At 35.3% G+C, this 12,827-nt stretch overlaps 1 protein-coding gene across 3 annotated transcripts in view; it reads left to right on the top strand.

The window, feature by feature from the left end:
* LOC121318256 (scm-like with four MBT domains protein 2) overlaps positions 1 to 11,606 on the top strand; it is a 75,894-nt gene extending 64,288 nt beyond the window's left edge. For all 3 annotated transcript variants that reach the window (XM_041254728.1, XM_041254726.1, XM_041254727.1), the window contains 5 exons: positions 1,496 to 1,671; positions 4,951 to 5,120; positions 6,260 to 6,523; positions 7,009 to 7,137; positions 9,242 to 11,606. In XM_041254728.1, coding sequence (XP_041110662.1) covers positions 1,496 to 1,671; positions 4,951 to 5,120; positions 6,260 to 6,523; positions 7,009 to 7,137; positions 9,242 to 9,382 — 880 coding nt within the window. In that variant the 3' untranslated portion in view covers positions 9,383 to 11,606. The remainder of the gene's footprint in view (positions 1 to 1,495; positions 1,672 to 4,950; positions 5,121 to 6,259; positions 6,524 to 7,008; positions 7,138 to 9,241) is intronic.
* The last annotated feature ends 1,221 nt before the right edge of the window (positions 11,607 to 12,827 follow it).

Genomic DNA, 12,827 nt, shown 5'->3' with positions numbered 1-12,827 from the left:
TGTATTGCTACATGTATTAGTTGTAACTGAAGGTATTATGTGACTAGTTGACCTCTCTGTCTATAGCTAAATAAGGGATACTACAGTGTGGATACCCACATTTTCCAGAATGGAGTAGAAAGATCTCTATTTAGTACCGTATTCAGTATGCAACAACCTTTCACCTATATATCAGAGTGGAAATCCACTCTATCGAAATCGCGCGCGCGTACAGGTGGAAAATGTGGGCTTGATAGACTGTGTGTGTGCTTTTATTTTTCAGCGGTTCACTTTGAGATACTAAACAAAGATTAAATAATTATGCATAGTTGTTTAGAGAATATACAATACCATTAAAAAATAAATTCAAGTTAATTATTTTCTTTAACTTGATTTTTATCTGAGTTGTCCTGCGTACCCCCTATGACTCTTAGGAGTACCCCTAGGGGTACGTGTACCCCCTGTTGAAAACCCCTGATGTAAACACCAGTGGACCTAATATATGTAAAAAATATTATGTATATTTATACATTGGCATTTTCTGTAGAAAAATAACTCCATTTGAGCTATGTGAAAGCGTGTGATACAACATGTCCTTCTATGGGATTATTTTTTCTCACCTTCTAAAAATGTCAGAGCTTCTGATTTTTCTTATTTGTATTAGTTTACTGTTTTGCCCGGACTGCACTGGATGCAATACAGCAGGATAATGTGAATATTACAAACTGTAACGCGACTTTACATGCAGTCCTCTGATACAAGATTCTGGCCATTCTTCATAGGTTTTCTTGTCCATTGTCACATCTAGTAAGATTAAAACTGTGAATCTGTGTTATTTTAAAAAATAGCAGTATATTGTGGGAAGCTGTAGTACCATCTGTGTACAACTGTAGTGTGCTACATTATATTAACTGTACAGTATTACAATCATCTGACTTTTTAGCAAACTAAACATGGTAGTATTTCATCAATTCATGTTTTATCCACCTTAAATATAGTTGTGTAAAGCTCTGTCTGAGTTTTTTGTTTCGAAATATTGCAATCTGTAAACACCATGAATTTATGTACCACTGAAGGTTTTTTATTTATTTTTTTGATGGCCAAATTAGGCAAACTTCTTGTAAACCCAGTTATAGAAAAGTGAACGATATCAGTTTGCTAAAACGTCGGATGATTTTAATAGTGTGTTTGCCCGCATTTGTTCATGTAATTGTTTCTTAAATTATCACAACATATAAATCTACACAGTTGGTCAACTATGTGAATATGAACTGTTATTCTGTTTATTAAAATAGACTAACATTCATCCATTGTTTTTAAGAGTTAAACTTTTGAATACGGCCCAGTACTTTCTGGCCTACGACGTGGCACAGTGAGTGAATGCACTTTTTTTTTGACACAAGGGGATGCATTGTTGTTGTTTTTTCCGGAACTGCGCCAACAGGATGCTTAAGACATTGCTCAAAAACCTGTTGATCAATACAGTAATTGATACTCCTGTCTTTAAATAAATCAGGTACAAAGGGAAAACATACAGATCAACTATCAAGATTGTGAGAACCTCCGACCAGGTGTCAGAATTCTGCAGGAAAGTTTGCCTCAAGCTTCAGTGCTGTCCTAATTTATTTAGCCCTGCCTTGGTCACAGACAAGTGCCCAGAGAACTGCTTCATCCACACCAAAACCAAATACAGTAAGTATTAAAACAATGTTTTTCACATCTCAGTTTGTGCCAGTTGGCTACATCATTTGATTAGAATGCTGCTCTGGTTTTAGTAATTATTTTCCATTTTGAGTTTTTGTGTGTTTTTTTTCCCTACGAGTTGAAACCTACGTTTAACCAGCATAGGGTATATATCAATTGGGTCTAAGTTAATAACTGATTGGCTATCGACAGAGGTTACAATAATTATTTAAATTAGATGCACAGTCTTTGTATTATGACTTCAGTTGCCTTAAGTTATATACCTTGTGTAACATGCACCTTTTATATAACGTGTACCTCTAATACAGCACACACCTTTATCAAAACACTGTACTACATAGAATCATATTTCCTGTTCATTCTGTCCACCTCATTTATAACAAGCAGATGTTCTTCTAAAATGGTGTAGGATGTTCCTTAAATTACAGTATTTTACATTTAAGTGTACCAAACTCAGATCAGCTGATGTACATTGAGGGGCTATGTAATTTACTGCAGTGTATACAAAGGTTATTTAAAAAAAAAAAAAAAAGTAAAACTGCAAAAAATCTTTACTATTGTAATGTCAGTGATCTTTTTTTTTAAGTTCTAGAATGCAGCTTAATCATGTGATACGAAACCATAAATAAATATTTAGAAGTAATCATAAAGTTTTAACAGTAACTTGGTTTACATGCATAAATAAGAATAAGGCTAACTTTTTTTGCCATGTGTTTTGGTAGTACCTCTTTTTGCCAATTTGGGTTTTTAGGGGGAGAAATTCTCCTTCAATATTCACACAGCCTAATGAATATTAATATATGGGAGGGTTTATTTAAATATCCATGTCAGTGTTCCAATTTCGCTTGCACCTCTACTGATATTGTTCACCTTTATTAAACTGGGTTTACAAGAAGATTTCAGATTGTGTTCAAGCACCGCAATGCAACTGCAGTCTGCCTAATTTAGTATTCTAAAAAAAAAAATATGAGAAGCAAAAACAACCTTCAAGAGTACATGTATATATTCATGGGGTTTACAGATTGCAATGCGAGTTTCAAAAATAAAACACAAATATATTTAACGTGGATGTGACACAGTTGGCTGATGTGGTGACATCAGGCCAGAAGCAGAAACTGAGAAACACAGACAAATTACTGTTTTTGTTGAAGACAAAAAATAAAATAAAAGGTTTGAACAAAAAAAAAAAAAAAAAAAAAACACTGAAAAAGCAAAAGTTTTAACCAAACAAAATCACTAAACCCCGTTCAGGCTGGGCAATCGCCTGCAGTGACCCAGTAGTTTACTTTCAGTTTCGTTTCTTTTCCTTTTCGTTTCTCTTTGACTCGCTCTCGTTTCTCAACAACACTTACTCTCTACCCCGAGCAGGAAAAACTGCAGGGTTTTTATACAAATGACCATCTCCCAATTAGCAACAGGAGATGGTCACCTTCTGCACAAGGTTTTTAATGTGGGTGGGGCTTCCCATCCACGCTGCAAAATAATAACAAACATACAGCTTTACCGTCCTATAAAATATATAAATTACACAGGGGCGGTGGTACCCCGTTCTAAAATAAACATTTTCTTTAAATAATAAACAATACATTTTAAATCACAAACAATAATAACACACTCTGCTATTCGCCGTCCTTTATCTACAGATAAATAAATTATAATACAAACACAAAACAATACACGGGCGGAGGGGTACTCCGTTCTAAAATGAACAAATGCATATTACTGCAGGGCTTTGCCCTCTCCCCTTTCCTGGGCCTGTTACAGTGGATAAAACATTAATTGGTGAAATGTTCTATATGTCGCCCAAATAGCATACCAACTTTACATTAGAGAGCTGTGAACTATGAATGCATTTTTTACTAAGCATTTTTGACTACTTATATATTTATATTGAACTACTATATATTTATATATTCAGATATAATAATATAATATATAATAATATAATAATTTAAGGAAAAAAAAACTTAATAAGTACCTGACACGTCCAAATTCCACAGGACCTGTGCAAGGCTCTCTGCAGTTGAATGTGTTGTTATATATATATAAGATATATATATATATATATATATATTATATTAGGGTATAATGGTATTATAGTTCCACAAATTCAAGGTCATTAGATGCTCAATCCACCTGAGCATTTCTGTAACTGGAAAGTTCTTTTGTAAGTGTTGTAGAAAGCATTATTAAACCCCAGGTTTGTAGCTGAAGAAATTCAACAAAACCAAAAAGTTGTTTTGGTTTTCCAAATTATTTAATTAATTAATTGCTTTACTTTATTTATTTCTTTTTCAGATTGCTTTTCTTGTAAAATAAATTTTGCCCTATGAATTAAGTTTGAGATTTCACTTCAACGCTATACACTGTCCGCTGTAGCCTGGTGCTGAGGTTGGTAGCCTACAGCAATAATATAAAATAATATGGCTAAGTTTAATATATTTATGTTGGGATACAAATGTGACTTTTTATTGGTCTTGCTAAACATGATAGGTGCTACTGAAGACAAGTGGAATATGCACTGCATCTTAGTTTAGTGTTAAGGGACTGAAAAATGTCAACCTGAAAGCAATTAGCTATCTGATCACTAAACCTATAAAATAAAACAAGAGGAAAAAAAAAAAAACCTGTCCATGTATTCCAAAGGGCTGCATTTTGTTTTAGTTGGGTGAAGTTTTTGTAGCAGCTGCAGTATTTTTTAAACACTTGTTTTATAAAACACCATCATTTTAGGAGTCACCTGCAAATGGCAATCATTTTAAACGTTATATAAATGGTATCTCATGAATGAAAAAAAAAAAAAACCTTCTGAATGAAGAGGTCTCTTAAACCTCAAGCTCCCATTTTGTGGTCATTTAGTCTTATTTGGTCAAAGAAGCTTGCCAGTGCTGCTATCGGCGGATCTCAGTTGTTAATAAAGAATTGCTAGTGGAAAGTTGTGCAAGGTTACATCACAAACGAGCTCTTCACTGCTGAAGGCAATTTACCTGCCCTGTTGTGACCGTACATTTCCAATAGTGCGAGGAAAGTACATGGTATGTTCATGCTATGTCATATTCTTATGATAATGGAAAGAGAACCTGGAGTTTCTAAACTGCATGTAAACCAAGCTAATGTCTACCCTGATGTGACCATCATTTACCATGCTTAACCATGTCCAACTCAATTAAATATTCTAGTTCACAGAGTTTGTGTTGTTAGGCCTTACGTTACGCCTTCATGGAATACAGTAGATTAATATTTCATTAATTTTCTCAATATTATTAGCTTATTACTATGGGAAGAAGAAAAAAGTCATCAAACCAACAATTGGTGACAGCTGCGTAGAGAGTAGCCTATCAAAGCCTGCCAGGCGTAGAAAGAAGCGCAAATCCATCTTTGTCCAGAAGAAAAGACGATCCTCGGCAGTAGACTACACGCCAGCTGCATCTCCACAGGTAAAGCACAGAACTGTTGCTGTACAATCTGAATACAAGATGTAGTGTTATTGCTGTTAATTGTTAGATGCAAGTTACCATGTTTCAGTATCTTTACTAGTTTCACCAATGTTACTATGAACAGTAGACCGCAGTAGACAGTATGGCTTTCCGTCAAGCCTTTTACTGGCCACATCTATTACTTTATTACAGATGACATTTACTCTGTTGAGCTTTGCATCTTTAGTAATACAAATATAACTAGCAGACAGATTTTATATTACTTAGATTGTGGGCATGGAAATCAAAGTGTTAACTCCTTAATTTGAACAAGTACTGACTGTTATCCCGCATTTCAGTTAATGCATCAATGGTTCTTTTTCTATCAAAGCTACTGCAGTCTCATTAATGACGTATTTAACCTAATAAATTAAATTCAGTCAATGAGTAATTATGAAATATGTAAATAAATCCAATCTGACTCTCTTGATAAGATAACTTCAGCAAGAGAAACACTGAGACATATAAAATAACAGATCAGCAGAAAGTGAGTGTGTGTGTGTGTGTGTGGAGAAGGGGAGGGTGTTGTAGGTAGAAGTGAACAACAGCAGAAATATAAAGGATGGCATATTAAAAAGACAATGAAGAGGTGGAGGGGAAATTGTGTTTTATTTTAGAGAGTGAGATTAGGGCGGGCAAAAATAGCACAGCTGTAAGACAGCGTTGATAAAATAACACATATTAGAAAACAGGTGTAAAGTGTGAGAAGAATATAAAACAGCCCGCATTAGAGAACAGTTGAAAGAAAATTGCAGATGCTTTTATATAGATAGAGAAAACCAGCTCACAGCAAGGTCTGTGGGCAAGTCCAGTAGACAGCATTTCAGCCCCTGCTTTCATCATTGTAACTACCAACTAAAATAAACAAAAAGATTCACACCCCTTGGGACAGAAACTAACAAAAAAAAACTAAAGACAAAACAGGAGAGGTTCCTTGCTTAGTTCCCAGTAGTCATCATACTGTGGCCCTGTTGCATAGGAGATTAGGGATTGGCCAGGTAGAGGGTGGACCATGAGAGGTTTCCGGTTAGGTACCCTGTATATACAACTGTCTGCCTGTTGAGTGGGTTGAGCAAGATTTTCTTTTCTTGCTGTTACAGGACAGCGAGGAAGACGAGGATCAGGGTGGGCCTGAAGATGACACTGGGAGCGAGGAGACGAGCTCAGAGCAGCGGGAAGACCAGACTGACACGTCCTCAGTGGAAGTCCTGACCACAAGACCCAGAAGAGCAGCAGCTCTAAGAAGGAACACAGACACTGCGAGACCCACAATCATTGAGAGGTCCCGGCGTAAGAGGACCACCCGGTCACTGTCCTACACTGAGGATATAAAATACCACCCAGCCAAGCGCTCTGCTGCAAAGGTAAATACACAGTGCAGTGATAAACCAGTAGTGTGGGGATGCAAATATCTTTGAGTCCTATCCTAGAACTTATACTTGTTGTTACTTTTGGACTGAACAGTGTATTTCTGTCCTGTATATTGTCAGACAGTAAGGTAACAGCACATACAAGGATTTCCAGTTTCTGCTGCTTATTCTCAGCTAATGGGGGGATGTGCCTGAGCACACATTTATAAAAGGTCTACAGTATGCCTCAAAGATTAAATCGTTTTAATCTGTCTTTTTTTCAAGAGTTGTGAAACCAGTATAAATGCTGACGTTCAAAAGAGATGTGCATTTTTACAGTTAAATGTCAATTTATTAGAAAAACAGTATTATGGTACTTCTCTTTGGGCCTATGTTATATTTAGTTGGATTTTTCTGTATTGCACAGAAATAATGATAATGATAAATAAGATTGCTAATAACATCTGGGTTTGATATTAATTTAAGTGTTGGTTTTACAGGTTGAAAATCATGAAGATGAAGACAAGCTGGTTCTGAACAGCAACCCACTGGAGTGGACTGTAGCTGATGTTGTCAGGTTTATTAAGTCTACAGATTGTGCACCCCTCACCAAAATATTTCAAGAACAGGTACTACTAAAAACTACCATGTACTGTATAGTCCTATTAGCATGTTTTGACACAAGAAAGCAGTTCATAATTGCTAACCAGGGATCAGTTCTACAATCCTCTTCTATAGAAAAACAGTAATTTAAAGAAAAGAAAATGCCGTTTAGGCTAGCTGAGTTTCAGCAAAACTGTTTTGTTCAGTCTAAAAATATTGTTTGTGAAGCAGGCAGAACAAGTAACACTTTTGCTAGATAACACCCTGCTTGGTGTTAAAAATTATTTGTGAAACTTGCCCATGGCTGCTTAATTGAGATTCCCAAAAACATTACTTTGGTATGCTTAACATGGTGTACCATTCATTTAAAAAACATTCTTGACATCCAAAAGAATCTGAATTCCATATGCATAATTGACAAAGCACCCACTTCAAGCACAGCTCTGTATATGTACAAGCAGGCAAGTCCAGCGACTGACGTTATTGGCCAAACACCTTTTATAGAAGTAGCTGCTACACTTTTGTTGTACAAAGTAGGGGGGGGGGGGGGGGGCAATAACTTGCTTATTGTTCACGTTGGGAGCTTCGTTTTCTTCTCAGGAAACAGTCAAGAACTGAAATAAATTGCTTGACTCCTGCTGCTCTGCCGAGAAATGTGGTGAGAATTGCAGTAAATTGCTTATCTTTATGAAGCATGTTGCTTTGTTATTTTATTTGTGGCATTTACTGAACTACTTACTCACAGGTTGTTCCTTTTTATGTAATACAAATACATGCAATATGTGTTCATGTAGAATGAACTGGTACTCTAGTTTGCTTTTGAGATTAGGCTGTTTCTAAGACATGTCTGTAATGAAGCTATTTGTTATTTCTGGACTGGTGTGAAGTCATTAGTTGTAATTGGTGTTGTAGCACAAGTTCATATTTAACCAGTATAGTCTTCTGTTGGAGTCCGATTAGCACTAATACTGGACTACCTAACGTTACTTTAAGTAAAGCAGTTGAAGATTCATGCTAATCATCCTTTCAACAAAGGTGTCCCAGGACTTTTTATATTGAGCAGTGTTACACATAAGTCAGTGCAGCTACAATACATTAAATGCAAAAAGATACATCCGTACTTTAACCCTTTGTGGTCCATTTATTCAGCGCCTGTCAGGCACGTCAGGTCCAGTTTATTTTCACACACGCTGTTTATTTTACACGCGCTGTTTAAACTCCCCCCCCCCCCCCCCCCCCCCCCCCCCCCCCCCCCCCCCCCGAGTAAAACCAGTTTAAAGGGCATTGCAATGCTAAGCAACATCAGTACTGCATCTCCAGCCAAGCCCCACTCCATTTTCGCTGTATTTTTCACATACCTCTTTACAGACGTGCATACTGATAAATCGTCTCCTCTTCACTTGTTTTATCACCAAACTCCTCAATAATGTGATCAAAGTCATTATTTTATTACTATAACATCTCAAAAAGCTCTGCAAACCTCCGTGATATTCTTTGAGCGCTGGATACGGAAGCAGCTACCTCCTTTGTTTATGTCTGCTTATCTCTGTGTGGTGCAGTTGCTAGGGCTATTGCTCACACGCCCCTTTTTTGTTTTGTTTTGTTTTTTTTTTGTTTCATTCGGCTCCTATTGGTCTCACTCGGCCATTAAATGGTTTTCTCTGCTTTTTCTGGAGAAAAAACAACTAGAAACCTGTGCTTTATGTCTTTTCGATGATGTCAGATAGGGTCCGACATTGGACTGGAAAGGGGAAATCGTAATGTCGGACCTGGACCTGAAATCTCTTATACATAGAGCCTCCAACATTTGCTATTGAAACATTTCAGTGGTGTTTCCTGCTAAAGATCCAGAGATAAACAGTTCTTTATTTAACCAAGATAAGATCCTACTGGGACATATATCTAATCTCCAAGGTGGCTCTTACAAGACAGCAGTATCACAGACCCACCAAATCACAATGATAATTCAAGAGTTTCTAAAAATATATTCTATCCTCATTTTTCCACCAGTGTTTTGGGTCATGTGACAATATTGCCTCACATTTCTCTGAATATTCTTTGTAACAGAATAACATTCATCATATGCTAGAATAGTTTCAGTTTCGCACTAATTTTTTTTTTTCTCTCCAGGATATCGATGGCCAGGCATTACTCCTTCTGACACTTCCAACTGTCCAAGAATGCATGGAACTTAAACTAGGACCAGCCATCAAGCTGTGTCACCAGATTGAAAGAGTGAAAGTTGCATTCTATGCACAATATGCTAACTGACTCTGTACCCTTAACCTTTGCTGGTGATAATAAGTATACACAACTTATCTTATGGCTTACAGTGAGTAAATGTAGGTACTGCGTTGAAGTTGCTGCTGGATGTGTGAACAATAAGGCCACAGTTACAGTGATCACATTCTGTTAGACATTTTCTACTATGGAGTTCTGTTGATTGTCAGTTCTGCAAAACAGTTAAATGGATGGGCACGAAGGATTATTGCTAAGACTGTAAACCATTGTTTGTCCTTTTAATCCCATTTGAAATACAACTACAGGTGAACTACAGGGGGGGAAACTAATGAATGACTACATAGACTATCACGACGTAGTTCGGTTGTGGTTTAGCTGCACTATCAGTTAGGTGCATGTGGTTTTTATTTTTTAAGCAATTGGGCATGGTGCAGTGTGAAGCAACATAAAAAAGCCATGCACCATACAACACAGAACACCTCCACTCTTTGCGTTTTGATTTCACATTCATCTACTGTAGCTGTGAAATTTAGTAAGTTATTTATTTTTGTGGCTCCGGTTTTATTCTTTTATTTAAAAAGTACATTTTGGAATTCCCCAAAAATCAAAATACCATAGGTGTGTTTTGCGTTTGTTATTAAGATTATAATTTGTTTTGGTAGTGCTTGATTATTTTTTGTATAAAGTAAATACTCTCTGTAAAATATAAGGTTATTTAATAGAACTTTATAAAAGTAAATTAAGTAAATCAAATTTAAAATTAATTTTAAATGATTTAACCTTGTTTTAATATAATTTTAATATTTTATGAAATTGCACTCTATGTGTATGCTTACTGTCTTAATCGCATTATACGAAGAATTCAACAAGATTTACTGGAAAGATTTAAACCATTTCCAACATTCAGTACAATTAGGCATGTGGTCTAAATATTTTTATTCAATGAGTTAAAATTAGGCCTTTTAAAAAAAAATAACCACTCATTTTTTTAAATTAAAATGTTACTGTAGATTTGTTGCATTTATATTTAAGGCTATGTCAAATAAACAGATATTGTTGATTACTCTTGGTACATTTTTGTATTTCAATTATTGAAAACCCTTTTAAAACTAAATGTATATTCATTTTAAGAAAAAAAATCTAAATATATAAATAGACTTCAGAAATTAGTTTCTGTCCATTTCAATAGTTTTTATTTCCTCTAGTTTTTGTTTAATTTCATTGATAAAGGAGAGTGCACTTGCATAGTTGCTATTCATTTTGAAGACAGCATTAGTTTTCTTTTGTATGTGGATATATGTATTATAATGTTGCAAAAAAAAGATACATGAGGTGTTCAAGACGAGTATTTGTAAACATTATGTAAAGTTATGAAGTGTTGTATTTTGAAGCAAGATTAAAAAAAAAAAAAAAAAAGCTCTCAACAAGTTTTATGAATACCAAGGCCTATTTAATTTATCAAACTAGGCTTCAAGTTGCCCTTTTAAAATGTTAGTTCAATTTCGATGAATAGGTTTTTGTAGATTTTTTTCGCAAGCAACATTCATTAAGCTGACAAGAATTTGTGATTGAGCGCATTTGTATAGTTTTGTATACACGTAGACTACAAATTGCACATTCCATTTTTTATATATACTTTCAGTATTTATACATTGTGTAATTGGTACATATAACATAATAAAATGTGTTCTTTTAGATGAGAAAAACAATCCTGAACAAGTACACATGCATGGATTAATTGTTTGCCTACATTCAGTTTGACCAAACCTTTAATGTTCAGCTTGTATTATTGTATAAGAATGTTATGTTTTAAAAAAATAAGACTTATATGTGAACTGTGTTGTTGCTCTCTGATCATATTGTTCATATGGGTGACTGGAAATAAATGACTGAGAGCAAAATGTGACAGACTTTAGAAAGACCTATCATTTTATGTAGGGACTACATTTAATAGCTTGAATTAGAAGCTGAATGAAAGTTATTTGCTGTCACCCACAAATGTTATTCTCCCTTGCTTTACTTTTATCCTGTGTTCTGCATTATATGTTTGGCTTAATACATTATCTAGTGTTGAAAATGTGAATAATATTTACATTTGTTTTCAAGGCATCTTTCTGTATATATGTTTTCATGTAAATAAATGAAAATCTATATTCAGAGTTATATTTTAAATGTTTGCTAAATTTAAATGATGCTCATTTGTACATGTTGGAAGCAAGGCATATTGAGAAAATAAACAATATAAAATGACAAATTCGATTGTGTTATTACTGTTTTTACAATGTTGAATTCCATGATGAATTTTATAACATAAATGCTCTAACATGATATTTAACCATTGGGGAATTCATGTGTTAGATCTATTTGAGCAGTTTAGTAAAATAACTTGTTTAGCAATTATAGCAATAGTAATTGTGGTCGTTTGAAAGGTCACCATATAAACACAGTACAGGTGAGGCAGGGATGTCACGGCCAAGGATGCAAAATAGAGTGCTTAATGCCTTCCAAAACGTTTCCGTTAATGGTCATAACCAAGATGCCTCAACTATCTTACCTCTACCGCATCTCCTGAACAGTACTGCTGGAAAGGTGTGCATTATGAACAACCTTATACTGGATAAGTTTAAGATTCCTCGAAACTGACAAAGTATTCCTGCCTATTTTACATCAAAAAATAGAACCACGTGGCAATTTAAGATCTCTCACCCTCTTATTAATGGGGGCAACAAACTCCCCTTCATTGGATACAGAAATTATTAGAAAATTTAACCCTCCTCTATTTTAAAAGCCACAGTGGAATGGGGCAGACATTCATTTGGTGGATAGTTTAGTTTTGAACAACTGCCTCACTTGAAGATATTGACAGTACAGTAGGTGTTTTTTATGAAGGTCAAATCTTGTCTACAGCCTCTCAAAAGATAGAAACCTAAAAAATGTGGTTTCGATGAGAAATACTCTTTTGCCTTCAGGAAATAAACTCAAAAGGTTGACCTGCTATCAGAACATCAGGATTGTACCAAATGGAAAAATACTGAGATGGGTGCAGGTTGAGCTTTGTACTTTTATGAGCTCTTAGCCATGCTTTGTAACACAGATAAATGGATGAATGAAGCGGATGCTTTTATTAAGAGACTGCTTGTGTTGGCATTTTTCTTGCAGGCCCTAGCAAATATCTTAAACCGGTTTTCCTGTAACAAAACTGCAGTGCCTGTATCAAGCAAGACGTTTGTAATGATTTTGACATTTTTGTTTTTAGCACGCACCGTCTTTAACTGACCATAAACATCAAGCGTTATGCAAATTTAAATATAAGGTTTTAAAAGCAACACAACAAAACATCATTCAGCAAAACTGAAGCTTTTTGAGTCTGACAGAATTACCAGATGAACTCCATGAATGCCATTCCAAATAGTATTTGAGCCAGAGTTTTTTGCAACAGTACTCGATGCACTGTATATGCCATGCACTGATAAAG

The sequence above is a fragment of the Polyodon spathula genome, chromosome 7, assembly GCF_017654505.1.
Source record: "Polyodon spathula isolate WHYD16114869_AA chromosome 7, ASM1765450v1, whole genome shotgun sequence".
Classification (NCBI taxonomy): domain Eukaryota; kingdom Metazoa; phylum Chordata; class Actinopteri; order Acipenseriformes; family Polyodontidae; genus Polyodon; species Polyodon spathula.
This window is presented reverse-complemented; position numbering and strand designations above follow the sequence as displayed.